We start from the raw sequence: 16,791 nt of genomic DNA on the forward strand, positions 1-16,791 counted from the left end.
CAATCCCCTGTGTTTGTACTTGTGTTTCTGGGACTTAAATACCAGTGAATAAATATGGTCGTCTTACTCCCTCCTGTCACGCCACCCCCCGCCCCCTGCTCAGGGACGTGGCCTGGGGCGGGGCCTTCCCCAAGACACTCCTGTTTCTCTCAGGAGGCAGCCAAGACTGGCTACCTGGTCCCAGGTGTGGGGAGTGGGCAGGGGCTGGGGACTCAGAATCCTGCGTCTGAGGGAGGAAGGGACTGGGGGCCGGGACTCCTGGGTCCCAGAGAAGGAGGGGGCCGATCCCAGTGAGATCCATGACTCCTGCCAAGGTCTGCAGTTGGGAAGGATTTATTATCACTAAGTGGCCATGACAGAGGAGGGAGGGGGAGGTGACACTAACGAGGCTGCTACAATCAGCTCCCCCAGAGGCAGCAATTAAGGGCTCATTACCCGCTGGGGGTTGGGGGGGAGGCTGGGAAAGGCAGCAGGGGGAGGATTGAGTTAGGGTGTGAGCTGGAGATGAGGACAGTCTAGAGGGAAGAAGAGTGGACACTCCTAAGCGGGAAGTTGAGTCAGGACACTCCCAGGAAAGATTGTGAAAAGAGAGCGGGTTCCAGGGATGTGGGGTCAGACACGAGTTGGAAGCACCGCAGACAGGGGCAGCCCAGCTGGGTCACGGCTTCTCCAGCTGGACGTCTCCGATGTGGAGGCTGCCCACGTCCTGGTAGGTGCCCTGGAGGCCCCTGGAGATGTCCTCGTACATGGAACAGTCATCAAGGTTCAGGCCCTGGGGTGGAAACGTGGTGATGGGCCTCAGTGTCCTGATGCCCAGGTCCCTGCCCCCAGCCAACACTGGGGAGGAACCCCATGTGACCTCCCCCCAATGCACCTGACCCTAACCTGTCCCTACCCTCCACTCACCTCATAAAGATTTTCATCTTCATAGTCATCCTGCATATCCGGCCCAAACTTCAAGTTCTGCCATCGTTTCTGTTGGGGGATTGGGAGCCTCAGTGAGGGGGGGATGGAATATGTTTGCAGACCTCTTGGATGCCAGGAGGTGCTTTACCAGAGAGGGTAAGGGACATGCCCAAAGCCACATATCCAGTGAGTGGCAGGTCTCTCTGAGGCCAAGCCAGTGTCCTTTCTGCTGTCTTCACTGCCTTACATGAATAACAACAACAATAATAGTAAACAGCAGTAGTTGCCCTGTGGCCTAAAGAGAGGCTGGTTCAGGTCAGAGACTCTGGGAGGACACCCAGCCACCATCTTCCCTGGCCTGGGCTACATCTGGAGGGCTACAGCACTCTTGGGGGTGGGGAGAGTGAGGCACCTGGCGGGGAAGAGTGAGGCACCTGGTGGGGGAGAGTGAGGCACCTGGAGGGGGAGAGTGAGGCACTCTGGGGGAGGAGAGTGAGGCACCTTTGGGGGGAGAGTGAGGCACCTAGGTGGGGAGAGTGAGGCACCTGGGGGGGGAGAGTGAGGCACCGGGGCGGGGGAGAGTGAGGCACTCTGGGTCGGGGGGAGAGTGTGTACAACCATGAGGGAAGACTGAGCAAGGACGTTCCTCTGGGCCCAGGACCATGTAAACTCCTGTCGTTGTATTAATTCATTTAGTCCTCACAGCCCCTGTGAGGTGAGTGCTGTCATTCTCTCGAGTTTTAAGTGGGGACCCTCAGACTCAGAGAGCTCTGGTCCCCAGTGGCTCACCCTGAACAGCAGCAGCGTCCCAGGCACCACAGCGCAGAACAGCAGGATGATCCCCTCGGCTGTGATGATGTTGTTCTTGGTGCCCTCCGCCATGTCCAGGAAGGGTCTGGGGAGCGGCTCTGTGAGGGGGGTGCTGCTCAGAGCCCTGGCACCTCCGGCCCTCCCTGGCCTCCTGGCCCTCCCCACCCACCGCCCAACCAGGCCCAGGACCACTGAAGCCCCCACTGGGCAGATGTGAAAATCGGTCAGTGTGTGCGAGCCGGAGGTGAGGATGCCCACTACGGCACTGGCCCCATCCCCACGTCACAGATGAGGATGCTGAGCGTCCCCAACTGCAGAGGGACCTCGGGGCCAGGGCCCAGGCACTCACCACGCACGCGGAGGTAGGTGCCGCAGGAGTGCTTCACCTTCTTGTTTTCTTCCACCTGGCACCTGTACATGCCCCCGTGGCTCTTGTTCACCTGTGGGATGATCAGCTCGCCGTTGGTGACCTTGCTGTGCTCCAGGAACACTGAGGGCCACGTGTGGTTCTTCTTTTCGAGGATGAGGATGCGCCACCAGGTGACGTTGACGGAGCTGCCTGGGCTGCTGCTGTTGTATGGGCACGGGAGGCGGGCGTCCTCCCCCACGCTCACTGTCACTGATGGCGGGCCCCCGTGCACCCACAGGGCCTGGCACCCGGGGCCTGCAGAGAGGAGGATGGGTCAGGGGCTGCAGGTAGGGACCAGGCCCAGCCCTGGCCTCTGCAGCTGCAGCACCCCTGGGTGTGTGTGTGTGGGGTGCATATGAGGACACTCCTGGGAGAGGAGAGAGAAGTGCGGGGGAGAGAGGGTGGTGTTAGGAGCAAGGAGTGAAGGTGCCTCTGTGGGGAGAATTAGGATAACGTACACTTGATGGGGGTGAGGAGGAACCTAGAGGAGGAGAGTGAGACACCCTGGGAGGAGAGAGGATGCAACTTGGGGAGAGGTGAGGACATCCTGGGGAGGAGAGTGAGACACGGGGGGGTGGTGACACACCCCTGAGGGTCCCCACTCGCCTCTCCAGTGCTACCACTTGCCACTCGCCCCACACCTGCTCTGTGCTTTGGCCCCACTGAACTCGCTGGTGTCTGGATATTTGGTTCCCTCGTGCTAGAAGTACCCTGCCTAGGCAGCTCCTTTTGGAATCATGGGCATCACCTCCTCCTGAAGGCCCTCCTGGTCTACCCAGCCTGGCCCTGCACCTGGCACTTGATCTTGTGTAATCTTCACAAAACCCTTAAAAGTAGGTTCTCTCACTATCCCCATTTTATAGGTGGGATGGCTGAGGCCCAGGGAGTTGGCTGCCCCGCATCACCAGGGCAGCAGGAGTGGCTGGGGGTTCAAACCCTGGGCCCCCTGGGCCTCTTCCTGCCAATCTTCGGCCTGCTGTGCCCTGTGACCCCAGGCCTGTCCCTTATTCTCTGTGACTTGCGTGTGTCGACCTGGGGGTCAGAGGTGAGTGCATTCAGTGGGCTGGGCAAGGGGTTAGGGGAGGGCTTCAGCAGGGTGGTTGGTGAGAGGCAGCCAGGGGTGGCCCAGGGTGGCTGCTCAGGGAAGCCCCAGCCTCAGCCCTCCCGGGCCTGTCCACATGGCTGGCTCTGCCTTTTCTGGAGGGAGGAGGAGGAGGAGAAGTGAGGTGAAGAAGAGAGGAGGAGGAAGAGGTGGGGAAAGAGGCAGTAACCTCAGGGTCGCGGGCTCCAATCTCAGCTCCTAGTGTGACCTTGAGTGACCGCCCCCCTCTCTGAACTTGTCAGCCAAACAGGGTGGTCACAGCCCCACCAGCTGGTACTGCAAAGGGAGAGGGGAGGGGGGCGGTGTCGATGAGGCGCCCCCTCCCCAGCACTGAGAAGGCGCTCCCTACACAGCAGGGACTGAAATTTAAGGCAGAAAAGGAGATAGCTTCTTCTGCCCTCTGAAGCTGAGTGCTACCGCCAGGTCCCCTTCCTGCCCCCAGCTCTGGAGCTCAGTCAAGGGTGACCTTAGTTCCTTATTTTGACCTGTGCGGATGAGGGGGTGGGGAAGGCGTCTCTCTTTCGCCCCTGCCTCCCTCCATGGGGCTGTGGATGTCCTTCCAACGTCGCTGAGCCCCCTCCAGCCTCTCCTCAGCCAGCTTGGGACAGTCAAGCAGACAGACGCGGCTTCTACAGGGCCTTTCCTGGCTACCCTTCCTGCTGTCCCCCCCCCCCCCAGCGCCCTTCCCTCTGCCTGTGCCCTCTCCAGGCTCCCTAGTCTCCCCACCACCTCCCCCCAGCACCCGCCTGTTAGCCACATACCTGGGCCAGCAGCGGAGAACAAGAAGAGGAGGAAGATGGTGGCAGGCGGGGCTTGGAGGACTCCGGGACCCCCAGGCATCTTCTCCAGTGGGTTGGTCCGTCTGGGTCGCAGCACTCCTGGGGTACCAGATCCCACCTCGGCGGGCCCCAAACCCCGCCCCACTTCCTGCCCAGCCCTGCCGGAGATGGGCTCCACTGGCCCCAATGCTGGGCCCTTCGGCTGCTGGGCAGACCCTGGCAGTACACCACTTCAAGTACGCCGCTTCAGGCCGTGAGTGGAGAGGAACCGCTCCCTGCACCTGCGGTGGCCACAATTCCCCTGAGGGGAGGCTGCTTGGGTGGGAGGAAGAGGCCGGTTCAAGGCCTGGCTCAGCTCAAGCTCATCACTGGCAGAGCCCTGGAAAGGAAGCCCGAGGGAGCCAGAGTTTGAGGTGCCTACCGCACACAGGTGGTCGGGGTGCTGGTTCCGAGCTTGGTTTCTGCCCCTCACTGGCCTTGGGCAAACCTTGTCCTGTCTCTGAGCCTCCATGTCCTCACTTCTTGGGGTTGGAAACGAGAATTTAAAGGAGCTGTGTTTGCACAGCACTGAACACAGGGCCCGGCACACAGTAGGTGCTCCGGAAACATTGGTTACTACTGATGCCCCCAAGGAATAAATGAGGCAGGCCAGCTAGCTCTATGACGAGGTGGTGGCTTCCGTTTCTGAGCCTTGGCATTTTTAATCCAAGAGATGAGGCTGAGAAGATCTCCCTGGTGTTGTGACATGAGATGATGTTTCTGGCCCCCAAGGAGTTAAAGACATGAGGGGCTCTTTCTTGGCGTTCTTTCACTTCCACCGCCCCACATGGAGGCAAGGTAGGCCACCCCCCATCTTACAGAGGAGGAAACTGATGCCCAGAGGAGGGATGCCACTTGCCTGGTTGTTAGGTGGAGCAGAGATTCAAAGTCACTTATGTGTGCCCACGTTCCTTTGAGTATCATTTCAGGTCAAGTGGGAGGGAAATGGGGTCCGTGGGGTGCGGGTGGGGAATGACATGAGGTTGTTGAGATGTTTGTGAGCAGTTAGGGGACCACCACACACAGTGGGGAGACATGTAGGAAAAAAATTTATCACAGGGAGAGTTTTGGTAGCAAAAGCTGGGAAACAAACGAAAAGCCCACTTACAGGAGATTGGATGCATAAATTGTGGTACAACCAGCCAGTGGAGCAATATACAGCAGGAGAACAGGCGGAGGAGCTTCACGTGTCAACAAGGCTGGATCTCAGGAATAACACGAAAATGAGAAAAAAAATATTTTAGCGTGATACAGTTGACTTGTTTTCAAAAGGCGAAACAACACCGTGTGCCGTTAGGGACACATGTGATTGTAGTAAAGGTGTAACCCCAGGCAGGGGAGTGACGCCCAATTCCTGAGAGGGGTTACCTCTAGGGGAAGACAGGGGGTATGACTGGGATGGTACCCAGAAGGCTTTGTCCTTCTTAGTTTTACGTCTTGTTTTACTTCTTAAGCTGGGTGGTGGGTTCATGGGTCTTTGTTACACTACTATGTATTCTGTTTTGCATGCTTGAAGTATTTCCTAATTTTTAAAAATGCAACTGTCACCCACACAGAAGAGCGTAGGCCTCGAGAGTTCAAGATTCCTGGGTTTGAATCTCAGCTCTGCCAACTGACTAGTCGTCTGAGCCTCAGTTTCTCCTCCTGTAATCTTGGCACAATCCCCCGGCCTTATGAGGCTGTAAAAGTATTACACAGTGTGCTTTGCACCGTTCCTAGGACACAGTTCCCCTTCTCTAGCCCCAGGGCCCTCCTCCCTTCCCTCCAGGGACGCAGGTGTTCTGTTGGGCCCTTCGCTATATAGCAGGTCATTAGCCCCTCTGTGCTTCAGTTCCTCCTTGGGACCCCCACCTAGGAAAAGCCTGGTTCCAGAGGCTGCAGCCCTAGGAATTCACCTCTTTTAGCATTCTTCAGTGGCTGAGCCGGTTTCCAGGCCCTCGACTGCCCCCTAGCGGCTGGAGAGGCGCTGCCAGCAGAATGCAGACCCTCTCAGGCGGGGCTGGCCAGTCTGGGCACCTCCACCTCCCTCTTACCCAGAACCGCTGATGTCTGGCTCTGTGCGTGGGAACCAGATGCTTGGTAGTGTTTTCTCATGACAACTCTGGGAAATGTGTTCATCCTCAATCGGCAAAAGAGGAAACTGGAGGCCAGAATGGGGAGTGACTGGCCGAAGGCTATGCCCAGAAGTATAACCCTTTGGGCCTCGTTTTCCTGTTTTCTCACTTCTGAGGGACAGAGCACCGTAGTGGCTAGAGCCTTGGGCTGGAGCCAGGTTGCCTGGGTACAAATGCTGGCTTTGCCACCCCTTAGCTGTGGCATCAGGGGGGCAAATTACCCAATGCACGGCTTACTTTCCCCATCGCCAAAATGCGGGTGCTTTTTGGCACCTACTTCATAGGGTGGTCAGGTGTATTACATGATGTAGTATTTATAAAGTGCCTTGCACGTGGTAGGCTCTAGGCGTTTATTCAGTACAAATCTTCCAGCACCGACAACTTCCGGCCAGCTGGTGGGATGACGCCTTCATTCCTCACCCAGTGTAGGACTCTTTGGTCTACATGGTATCTCCCCAAATCCTGACTCCCTCAGGAGTAAGCAGCATAGACAAGGAGCAGAAGGATCACAGGGGAAGTAAGTTGCTCAGGGTCGCACCGCATTAGGGACAGAGTTGGAATTGGAACCCCATTGTTTGGAGCTGAAAGCCCAGGCTTGGCACTGGAAGGAAATGGGTCTGATCTGAGGACTAATTTGAGCCGTGGGAACCTTGGCCAAGCCAACTCAAGCACAGCATCTTAGTTCTCCCGGACTGAGAAATGATTCTGGTCACGTGGGGCGGTAAGAGGGCCCTTTCGAAGCTCCTCTCTTTGGGGCTCGGCACGTGCCCACTGGGCGCCCTTCGCATCTCCCTCCCCGACTAGGGGTCCAATCACAGGCGGAGCTGCCGCGCCATTCGCGCCCAGAGCCAATCACCGTGCAATACCGTGGAAGCGGCGCCGCGAGCGCCAGGCGAGCTCAACCTCCGCGCCCCTCCCTCGGGGGTGTAGGCGGCCGCCCGGTGCCAGCCTGCTCCGTGCCGCCTCCAGCACTCCACCCCAACTCTGGGACGGTGCGACTGGCTCCATTTCACATTAGGGCCCAAGGCCACTGAAATCCCTCGAGAAGGCTTAGGCAGGACCACCCTGCCGGTGTAGGCCAGCAAGAGGAGGTGCATACTAGATCACCTGGGGCTGGAGGCACTTAAGGGGCCGCCTGGAATCAGGGATGTCTGCCCTTGTGCAGCTCCTTCCAGGGAAGAAGTATCTGAGCCCAGGTGCCCTCCTGCTTTGTTCCAGCAGGGGGCAGTGTCACCTCCGCAGTCAAGGCCCCAGCTGGGGCCACTGCCTAAAACAGCCACTCCTTTCAGTTTCTCATTTTCTGAAAATTGCAAAGGCAGGATGTGGGGGAGGTGCAAGGGCCCCTGGGGCCTGGGCCACCCACCCACCAGCCCAAGCAGGGCATTTTGCCCGCTTGGGGAGGAACTGTTTGAACCAGGAACGCTGGGCCTCAGGCTCTCGCAGCTGCTGGGTGCCACCGCCACCCAGGGACCCCTAGCCCTTCTCTTTCACAAAGGATGGGAAGTGCAGTGCTCCTTCCTCATGCCCCCAAACAGAAAAAGAGCAGCCAATCAAGAGAGATGAAGACCAGGACTACGAATGAGGCAATTTATTAACCCAGCATCATTTGTTCTAATGCTTCTTGTTGGCAGCTGCCACCTGTGGGAAAAGATGGACGAGTAATTAGATCAGTCACAGGGTCTGTGTTCAGGCACTTTGTAATAGCTACCCATGACCCACCAGGCATCCCGATTCATAGTTTCACATGTATTCATCTCATCTAATCCTCACAACCCTAGATGTGTCCCCATTTTACAGAAGCCTACATAAACTGCGACTCAAGGAAAGGGAGTGTTGGAGTGAGATTCCAACCTCTGCTCACTGCCCTTTGTCACCCACACTGATGTTTGTGCCAGGCCCTGCACTGCCCCGGAAGAGCTCACCTTTCTCCTTCCAGATCCACCCCCAACTCCCAGAGAGCTGACATATTCCACATTTTTTCCTGACAGCTAAGTGACTAAACACTCCAAGGCTCCTAGGAGGCCTGAGTGAATGATACAGAAAGAAGAAAACCAACCATGGGTTCATGCCTAACTCTGGGAGCTTTTGCTGCTGTAGCTCACTGAATCCTCACCACCACCCTGTGAGGCAGGCAAGTACAGATCATTCTAGACACAGGGAGACTGGCTCCAGGTGATTCGACTCTGCCCCAAGGTGTCCAGCCAGCCAGTCATCTGGATGGAGACCCAAGTTCTGTGCCAGCTTGCCTCTCCCGTCTCCCCAGCCCCCCATCTCAGGCTGAGTAAGCATGAAGACTAAGGAAACATTGCAGGGCCGGCCCCGTGGCTTGGTGGTTGAGTGCACATGCTCCGCTACTGGTGGCCTGGGTTCAGGTCCCAGGCGCGCACCGACGCACCGCTTCTCCGGCCATGCTGAGGCGGCATCCCACATACGGCAACTAGAAGGATGTGCAACTATGACATACAACTATCTACTGGGGCTTTGGGGGAAAAAAGGAGGAGGACTGGCAATAGATATTAGCTCAGAGCCGGTCTTCCTCAGAAAAAAGAGGAGGATTAGCACGGATGTTAGCTCAGGGCTGATCTTCCTCACAAAAAAAAAAAAAAAAAAAAAAAAAAAGAGGAAACATTGCAGCCAGAATCGGTAAGAAGGCTGACCTGGGAAGAGGGAGTTGTGTGCTGGAACACATTCTATACGAGAAGCTAGCTGAGCTGCACCCTGGGCCTGGGTTCCCCTCACCCTGACACATGCATTTCCAACTAGCTCCGGGAGGCAGTCAGTCAGAAATGTTCTTTCCTCTGCACACGGCCCCCCCCGCCCCCCGGCAGCTCTCTGACCCCCACCAGACTGGCTGCGCCCTCCAGGAAGGAACTCTGATCCGACAAAGCCTGGGCTCTGAAAACGCCCGGGCAGTGACTGAGGAACCCAGCTTGCACTCCCGCCTCACCTGTCCAGCGATTCTGTCTAGATCTCTCTGTCCCTGAGGTGTCAGTTTGCGGCCCCTGAGGAGAGAAGGGTCATGCAGCCCCCAGTGAGTGCTGGCTTTCAACTCCATCCCTGCCAGGCCCCTCCTTGATGTGAGCCAGGCTTCCCAAGAAGGCACCTGGTCACAGGACCACATGACGCCAGCCAAGTCCCATTGAGGGCCCCAGTCGGCTGCATTCTAACGAGCTGGGGGCAGGAGTGGGAGCCCCCCTGGGAGCTGACGGGGTGTCGTCTGTGCAAGGATTAGATCAAAAGCCCCGAAAAATCAATTGGGAAAAGTTAACGAGCAGGCTAATGAAAGCAGACAGTCGCTAAATTACCTTCCTGGAGCCCAGGGTAGTCAGCCAGAGAGGTCGGGGTGAGGCCCCTTGCTGTTTGCTTTTTTGCAGAATCCCTTGCCTGCCTGATGGGCAGGTGCAGCCCGTGCAGGACAAACCTAGCACCTCTGCATGGGGGGAGTGGGATCGCCCTTGACAACTTCATTGTAGGTTATCTGGCCCCAAGGCTCCTGCATCACCCCCCTCCCTTGCTTACCCATCTTGGTCCTTTTCCACCATTTTCAGCCCCTCCAGGGCTTGGAGGACCCTGCGGGCCACGCTCTTGGAGCCTCTGCTAAAGTGGCTGGGCATGACACCGTTTCTCTGACGTCCCCCATAGATCTTGGTCATGGAGCCAACTCCAGCGCCGCCCCGGAGGTACAGGTGCCGTGCTGTGGAAGCTGGGTGGGGCGCAAGGGAGAGACTTGAAGAACCTTCTCAGGCGGAGAAACTCCTCTCCACAGCTGAGGCAGGCTGAGCAAAGGGCCTGGCTCAAACTCACACACATACAATTCTCTGTGTGCCAGCTAATTCTCACCTTTTGATAGCCAGAGGGAATGAGCACACACACCAAGACGCAGTACCTGACCCCCACCTCCAGCTCTCTCACAAACTGCCCTGCACCCTAGGCCCAGCCTAGGAGACGGGACACACAGGCAGTGGAGGGACTGCCATAGCATGTGACTGGGCAGGGAACCCGCCTCCCCAGGATCGACTTTCTTAGCTGCTACAGCCCTAGCCGTGTTGCTGTGAGGCTGGACCTGAGGTTCTGCGGGTAGAGCCTAGCAAGTGTTTAAGCCACGACTGTCCGTCTCCATGTGCCCCGGCCTGAGAGGCAGGAGAGTGGAGAAGGGACCTACTGCCACCCAAGTGCAGAGGCCCCTCAGCCCCGGAGAGCTCGGGGTAACAGTGGTCCAGGACAGGGGCGATGCCTCACGCGGTGGATGTTCCCAACCCGGAACGTGCATTACCCCCTCTGTGATCACAAGGATTTTTGTCCCTAGACTGGCAAGTCCCTGGTCCATTTCGGCCAGCCTCTTTGGAAATGAGCTCACATTTCTGTTCACCTGGAGCACCCATGTGCCAGGCCCTGTGCCATCTGCTTTCCAGCTTTTCTCCTATGAGGTAATAAGATGGCCTTAGGAGCTGGCTTGACGGTGTGGCCTTGGCAAGTCACCTACATTCATCTGAGAACCAGGAGAAACAGTCCCTCAGATGAGGGTTACTGTGAGGATCCCATGGGTGTCTGTCAAGTGCTAGTCTTCTTCACAGAAAAGGAAACAGGCTCCAGGGGCCGGCCCCGTGGCGTAGCGGTTAAGTGCGTGCGCTCTGCTGCTGGCGGCCCGGGTTTGGATCCGGGTGCGCGCTGATGCACTGGCTTGTCAGGCCATGCTGTGACAGCGACCCACATAAAATAGAGGAAGATAGGCACAGATGTTAGCTCAGAGCTATCTTCCTCACAAAAAAGGAAAAAAAAAAAAAAAAAAAAGGAAACAGGCTCCAGAGGGTACTCACTGGCCTTACGTCACACAGCTCTGGACGGACAGCCCCTCCAGACTGCTCTGGTTTTTTACCTTAGGGGGCCACTGAGATTTGAAGGAATTGGAGCCCAAGGTACTTCAGCCATCACAGGCCCTACTTGGCTGGGAGCTCAAGGGCAGAGACTCCAGGTCACCCCAGGGCCCTGAGAAACCAGCACGTTAGGTTTTGCCCAAGTGACTACTCTTAGTCCTGAAGACCGGCAAGGCAATCAAGGATTCATTCCTTCAATAACTACTTACTGCTGAGAGCCGAGCACCCGGCCACATCCATGACCCTCCAGTGTTGTGAACCGGGGGTGGGTGGGACTGACCAGGTGAGGTGGGCTCCTCCTCCCCTCCAGCTGCTCCTCCCAGAGCAGTTCTTCCACACCACTTGTTCCCAGGACCCTCCTGCCCCTAAGATTGTCTCCTGATACAGCAATGGGCTTCTAGGGGCCAAAAGCACAGCCCAAACCCTCACCACCTGTCCAGGACCACTGTGCAGCCTCTCCCCGGTCTCACTGCCTCCAGCCTCTGCTCATTTTAAAACGACTCCTTGGGTCTTTTTGTCCTCCACCTACCCCCTACACCATTGCTCTGCCCCTCTTTCAGGCATCAAGCTGCCCACCCTCTGCCAGAAGCCACCCCCACAATCTTTGTGTCAGTAAAGTGACATCATTGGAAGATTCCACCCTTTAAGACCAGCTCAAATGCCTAATGGCGACTGCCATCCCTCCCGCACCTGTACCTGGCCATGCCCTGGCTCTGGGTGGAGCTCTGCTCTCCCACTCGGGCTGTACCCAGGGCTGGGGAAAGTAGGACAACCTCAGGAAAGGGGTAAGATGGACACCACGAAGCACGCAGATGTCCAGAAGTGCTTCGCACCAGACACAGGATGCCTAACCTCTGTCTTACCAAACCAGGACCAGTGCTCAGCCCAGTCCACCTGGGCTCGGGATGGAAAGGGGTGGCCAAGCCCTGAGCTGTCCGGTATTGAATCCCAACACTGCTCCCCATCAGCTGTGACAAAGTCCACCCCCACCTCAGGTAGTCCGTGCAGCGGCACTAAAGGGGACGGCTCACTTAAATCCTGAGCAGGGACTGGCAGAGAATACGCTCTGATGAAGTCCAACTATTAGTTTCTTCAAGGGGGGGATGGGTTTAAATTTTTTTTTTAACACCATGTAAAACCATCTGGTGTGGTGTCAAGATATTATAAGGTCCTCTCCGCCACCCTAGTGTGTGATAATTATTTTCCTGACCCATTAGAAGGAAGAAAAGTATTAACTTCACAAATCAGAAGTGGTTAACAGTTGAAATATTCAGTTGTACAAAATACTGACCTCTTTTTCACCCCCTCTCCTCAGCCCTTGAGAGGCAGGTCCCAGCTCCACCTTTTGAAGTGGAGTTGTAACCACGTAAATCCAGGTCATCCTAGCTGGTGTATATGAGGGCCACAGCGAGCCAGGTGCTTTCGCAAATGGCTTCTCCTTCAGTCCCTCCAAAGGTCTTCTCCTGCATCCTTGAGGTGGTGACCTGCTCGCTCCTCTTGGGAAACCCTGTCAAGGAGTCACTTCCCACCTTGAACTGTAAATGAGGGACCACGTAGCCCCTGCCCCCACTGTGAGCCCAGTCAAAGGAGAGCAGCTGCGTGTCCTGCTGGGCCACTAGGCGGACGAGGGCAGGGTCACACTGCACTTGAGCACATGGCAGACCAGGCAAGGCTTCTCAAGGATCTTGGCAACTCAGCATCTCAACAGCTGGTTTTAAGTTCAGATCCATGGCCCCATCCTGACCTACTGAGTCATAGTGAGGGAAGGAAGACTCCCAGATACACTTTGCCCTTCACCGTTCTCTGCCAAACTTCTAAGGAAAAAAAACCACTTCCCTGACCTTGATTCACCCCTTAACTAGCTCCTGCAATGCCTCCCAGGCCTCAGTCCTTCCACTAACACAGCGTGACTGGGTGCTCAGTCCTGTGCAGGGGTCAGAGATGACCAGCCTCCATCTTACAGTAAAACGCATTCAGGTGTCCCAATTCAGCAGTTGCTCACTGCTGGATGCCTAGCAAGACACACTGGATTCTCACCTCCCTCCCAGGCAGACCCTTCTGAGAACTGGAGGTCAAAAGGCATGTCCAGGGCCACACTGCACCACCCCCTTCACAAAGCCCTAAGGTGGTCTTCCGTTGAACGACACTGTCCTTCCCCTTAGAGGCCTCCACTTGCCAGACACAGGTTCTTTCTAGCCCCACCTCACTCTACCCCTTACACCACTACCTTGAGACTTCTGACTCCTACCGCTCTGTCCCTCTTCCAGACCAACCTGAGGAGGGCACTGCCCTCTGCCTCGGGCCTCTTTATCTCCCACCTGAGACCAAGACCTGTCCACCTCACATTGGCTCCTCCACGCTTCTAGAATTTGCCCTGTAGCCTCCACTGCCAGAACTCAGTGTTGTAGGCCAGGACACTGCCCTACCTGTGCTTTAGGCCCGACCCCCTTAGGGGGCTAAACAGGCCAAGCTCCACGACCCCAAGAAGGAAAAAAATAAATATGGCACAGACCCTGGTTTTCGAGTCAGCCCACCACACACTCCCAGGGTGGCTTCACCTGTCTGTACTTCAGTTCCCTCTTTGGTAAATGAGTATCTCCTAGGACAACAACTTGTCCAGACTATGAGCTGACCAAACTATGCAGCAGCACTCTAGACTCTAGAATAGAGGTTGGGAAACTCCCCATAAAGGATTAGATAGTAAGTATCCTAGGCTTTGTAAGCCACGTAGTCTGTCACAACTGCAACTCCACCTCTGCCACAAATGTAAACAAATGGGCGTGGCTATCTCCCAACAAAGATGTACATACCTTGGTCTAGAACCACCACCCTATGCCACTAGGGCAGCTAGGAAAATGAGGTCAAAAAGGGAGCTTTGGACACCCCAAGTAAGGGAGACCAGCAGGGCACGCAGAGGATGTACACCCACTGAGATGCTAGAGAAGGGGCATGGTGGGCGGAAAGGACCACAGCAACCGTAAAGATGACCAGCAGGCTCATCTAGGTGTGTTATCCAGGCTCTCAATCCCATTTCCCATCAATCTATCCCCATGTAGAAAATGCTGCCAAAGACAGCTGGAGCCCCTCACCTCCAAGCGATGACAAGGGTGGGGTGGACGGTGGCATCACCTGTGGGCAGACCCTGAGCATGTTACTTAACCTCCCTGACGTCAACTATGAAACAGACACCACCAGTCCTTCTTTGGAGGTTTGTGATAGGTGCAGATTAAGCAAAATATGTATGTTCACCTGACCAAATGGGAAAAGCTATTAGATTCTTTCTCCTAATATTAGATCCAAAGCTGCCTTGACCTACTGACTCTTGTGGCATTGCCAAAGAAATTGAGGACCACACAGCCTTGCTTCTCAAGATGGAGAATGCAGTGGTGGTGGTCTCATCCAGTCCCCATCACTGCTGTGTGCATAGGGAAGTCAAGTCAGCTTCCCTTCACCAGCCCCATTTTCCTTCTAAAAGCACAGAACTGAGTGGGTGGATATGCCACCCTCCTTACCCACCTCACAGAGACCTTGTAGTCCTCAAGGGTGAGAGGCATGGCTGAGGCAGGTTGGCCCCTTTGCCCAGCCTAGGGCCTGAAACAGAGTGGAGCACATGGGCATCTGATGGATGGGTGCACCACCAATCTACAAAATACCTTGTCTTCTCAGGTGCTGGGCAACTTGGACCAAGGCCAACTCTTCTCAAGGTCATTCTGGAGTTTTGTCAATTTCCAAACTCCGTTTCCCACCTACTTACTATCTGGATACAAGCTTTGGCCAGGACCGAGCCCTCACTTCACAGCATAGGAAGGTTGAAGATCTGAGAGGCTGAGGGCCCTTAGTGAAGGCCTGTGCAGAGGCTGCCACCTAGGCACAATACAGCATTAACCCCCTCATCCCCAACTTAAGCCTTCGGGAGGGGTGGGGGTAAAAACTTAGAGAAACTTGAAATGTCAAGGACAGATAAGAACTAGCACTGTGCAATTAGGGCCTACACTCAATTCTTCCAAGTTGTTATTACTGCAAGATTAAGAAAAAGATAAAAGAGGGTGCTGGCAAATGTCACAGGGTGATCATAGGTTTTCTTCTGGGCACTTGGGACTTCTCAAGATTTAGAGCAAGGAGCTACCTGGCCAGATCCCCAATCACTTAGTCAGGAACAACTTGTTAAAGACAGGGAGAAAACTAGCATGATCATCTGAGCAATAAAAATAAGACAGCTGACTTTTCTTGGACAATTACTTTGCAATAAGCATGTTTTAAAGCATTTTGACTGTGTTAAGCTTATTTGATCCTCACCATAATCCCACATTGGTATAATCATTAGCACCATTTTAGAGATGGAAAAACAAGAGGCACAGGCAGATAGAGATCACACAGTTGAGTGGTAGAGAAGGATTTGATCTCAGAGAGTCTAAACTCCACGGACCCATTGACATAGAGAGAATAATGCCTTTCTCTAAAACAAACCACCTCTAAACAATATATGAACACTCATTTGTCCCTGGATTTCCCTTGAGGCTCAGAGAAAACCAAGGGTCCTCATACAAAACTTTTACAAATGAATTAACAGATTCAGAGTACAAAATTACTGAATATCACACAAAGCATGCAGTGACAGAGTGAAAGCTCTCTCCTCTCTTGCAATCTTGAGGGAGCAAGTAAGAACTCAGGGAATAGGGAGGTATGGTCTGTGGCAGGCGTCACCCAGATCCCCACTACCCAGCCAAAGGCCCCAGTTCTCACCAGCTCGCGTGTAGAACCAGTTCTCATCGTAGGGAGCAAGCTCTTTATGCTTGGCTAGCTTGACAGTGTCCACCCATTCAGGGACTTTCAGCTTCCCGGACCTGAGACCAAGACAGTGAAAGGCAAAATTCAGAGTTCTCCACAAACTCCTTCATCCTCCAAATCCCCTCCCCTCAACACAACTGTAGCAGGAGCCCGATGTGTTCCAGAACACAAAGAAGCTGAAACTCAACCACAACCCGGCCCTCACGTATCAAGGATAGACTCCACACTGAGACTTCAAATCTCCCCCACCCGAAAAGAGAAACACTGCGGGCCCTGAGGGACCACGCAAAGACGACAGCCCCATCCCCTCCGAGCCCCAGTCCCCACACTCACTTCTTGAGGAAGGCTGCCAGAGCTCGGACGAACTCCTGCTGGTTCACGTCTTTTACAGTAACTCCAGGCATCTGAGGGAAGGACCAAGCACATGAACCCAGGACCGGCGGAGAGACTGACAGGGGCCGGAGGCCGGCCCCACGCGACCTACACTGCCACCCTGTTCCTTCCCAAGGCCCCACTTCAACTTCGCGCCCTGAAGGCCCCGGCGCCTGCGGGACGTACAGAGTTCACGGGCGCCCACGGCCTCCATAGGGCGCACGAACACAGCCTGCCCCGTTTGCGGAGACGCTGCAAACCCCGGCCCCTGACTCTGGGGGGCCCCCGCCTTCCCCGCGGCCCATCAGGTCCCCTCGGGTTCCGGACCGCGCCAACCAAATATGCCCGGGCCTGCCGCTCGCACGTGGCCGCGGCTGCAAGGGGCGGGGCAGCCCTGTGCGGCCGCCCCGGAGCCCCCAGGCACGCGCTCCGGGCCGAAGAGTCGGGCCCGGACACCCTGCACCCAAAGCGAACCGGAGCGCCCGCCTTACCGTGCGGCCTCCGCGCTGCCAGCCAGGGGAAAGGGAGCAACGGGGTTTCCCGGGCGCACAAGTCGGGCTTCGGGTCTCGCGAGAGTTGCGAGAGCTCGCGAGAACGG

At 55.9% G+C, this 16,791-nt stretch overlaps 2 protein-coding genes across 3 annotated transcripts; both read right to left on the bottom strand.

The window, feature by feature from the left end:
- Nucleotides 1–317: 317 nt before the first annotated feature.
- On the bottom strand, nucleotides 318–4,890 carry CD79A (CD79a molecule). Its single transcript, XM_058529461.1, has 5 exons — nucleotides 3,989–4,890; nucleotides 2,066–2,380; nucleotides 1,696–1,814; nucleotides 907–975; nucleotides 318–772 (listed from the first exon to the last, which is right to left on the bottom strand). The coding sequence occupies exons 1-5, from the start codon at nucleotides 4,065–4,067 to the stop codon at nucleotides 659–661; spliced, it is 696 nt and encodes a 231-aa protein (XP_058385444.1). The 5' UTR covers nucleotides 4,068–4,890; the 3' UTR covers nucleotides 318–658.
- Nucleotides 4,891–7,732: 2,842 nt separating this feature from the next.
- On the bottom strand, nucleotides 7,733–16,748 carry RPS19 (ribosomal protein S19). Of its 2 annotated transcripts, XM_058529463.1 has the most exons (7): nucleotides 16,685–16,748; nucleotides 16,155–16,225; nucleotides 15,777–15,877; nucleotides 10,517–10,579; nucleotides 9,679–9,862; nucleotides 9,107–9,161; nucleotides 7,733–7,797 (listed from the first exon to the last, which is right to left on the bottom strand). In XM_058529463.1, exons 2-7 carry the CDS (start codon nucleotides 16,223–16,225, stop codon nucleotides 7,771–7,773), a joined length of 501 nt encoding a protein of 166 aa, XP_058385446.1. In that variant the 5' UTR covers nucleotides 16,685–16,748; the 3' UTR covers nucleotides 7,733–7,770. The 2 variants fall into 2 exon arrangements, with proteins under 2 accessions (XP_058385446.1, XP_058385447.1); XM_058529464.1 differs by lacking the exon at nucleotides 10,517–10,579 and having other exon boundaries at nucleotides 16,685–16,719.
- Nucleotides 16,749–16,791: the final 43 nt, after the last annotated feature.

This window comes from Diceros bicornis, chromosome 34 (genome assembly GCF_020826845.1).
Source record: "Diceros bicornis minor isolate mBicDic1 chromosome 34, mDicBic1.mat.cur, whole genome shotgun sequence".
In the NCBI taxonomy this organism is placed as follows: domain Eukaryota; kingdom Metazoa; phylum Chordata; class Mammalia; order Perissodactyla; family Rhinocerotidae; genus Diceros; species Diceros bicornis.

What these genes read in the sequence shown, in the direction of transcription:
- CD79A (XM_058529461.1), bottom strand. Translation starts at nt 4,067, where the DNA reads ATGCCTGGGGGTCCCGGAGTCCTCCAAGCCCCGCCTGCCACCATCTTC. An exon ending in GGACGCTGCTGCTGTTCAGG is followed by an intron (nt 976 to 1,695) that starts GTGAGCCACTGG and finishes ATCCCCCAACAG; the next exon opens with AAACGATGGCAGAACTTGAA. An exon ending in AAGATGAAAATCTTTATGAG is followed by an intron (nt 773 to 906) that starts GTGAGTGGAGGG and finishes TTTCCACCCCAG; the next exon opens with GGCCTGAACCTTGATGACTG.
- RPS19 (XM_058529463.1), bottom strand. Translation starts at nt 16,225, where the DNA reads ATGCCTGGAGTTACTGTAAAAGACGTGAACCAGCAGGAGTTCGTCCGA. An exon ending in CTGGTTCTACACGCGAGCTG is followed by an intron (nt 10,580 to 15,776) that starts GTGAGAACTGGG and finishes ATTACCTCATAG; the next exon opens with GAGAAAAGCTGGAAAGCAGA. An exon ending in TAGACAGAATCGCTGGACAG is followed by an intron (nt 7,798 to 9,106) that starts GTGAGGCGGGAG and finishes CTTTTCCCACAG; the next exon opens with GTGGCAGCTGCCAACAAGAA.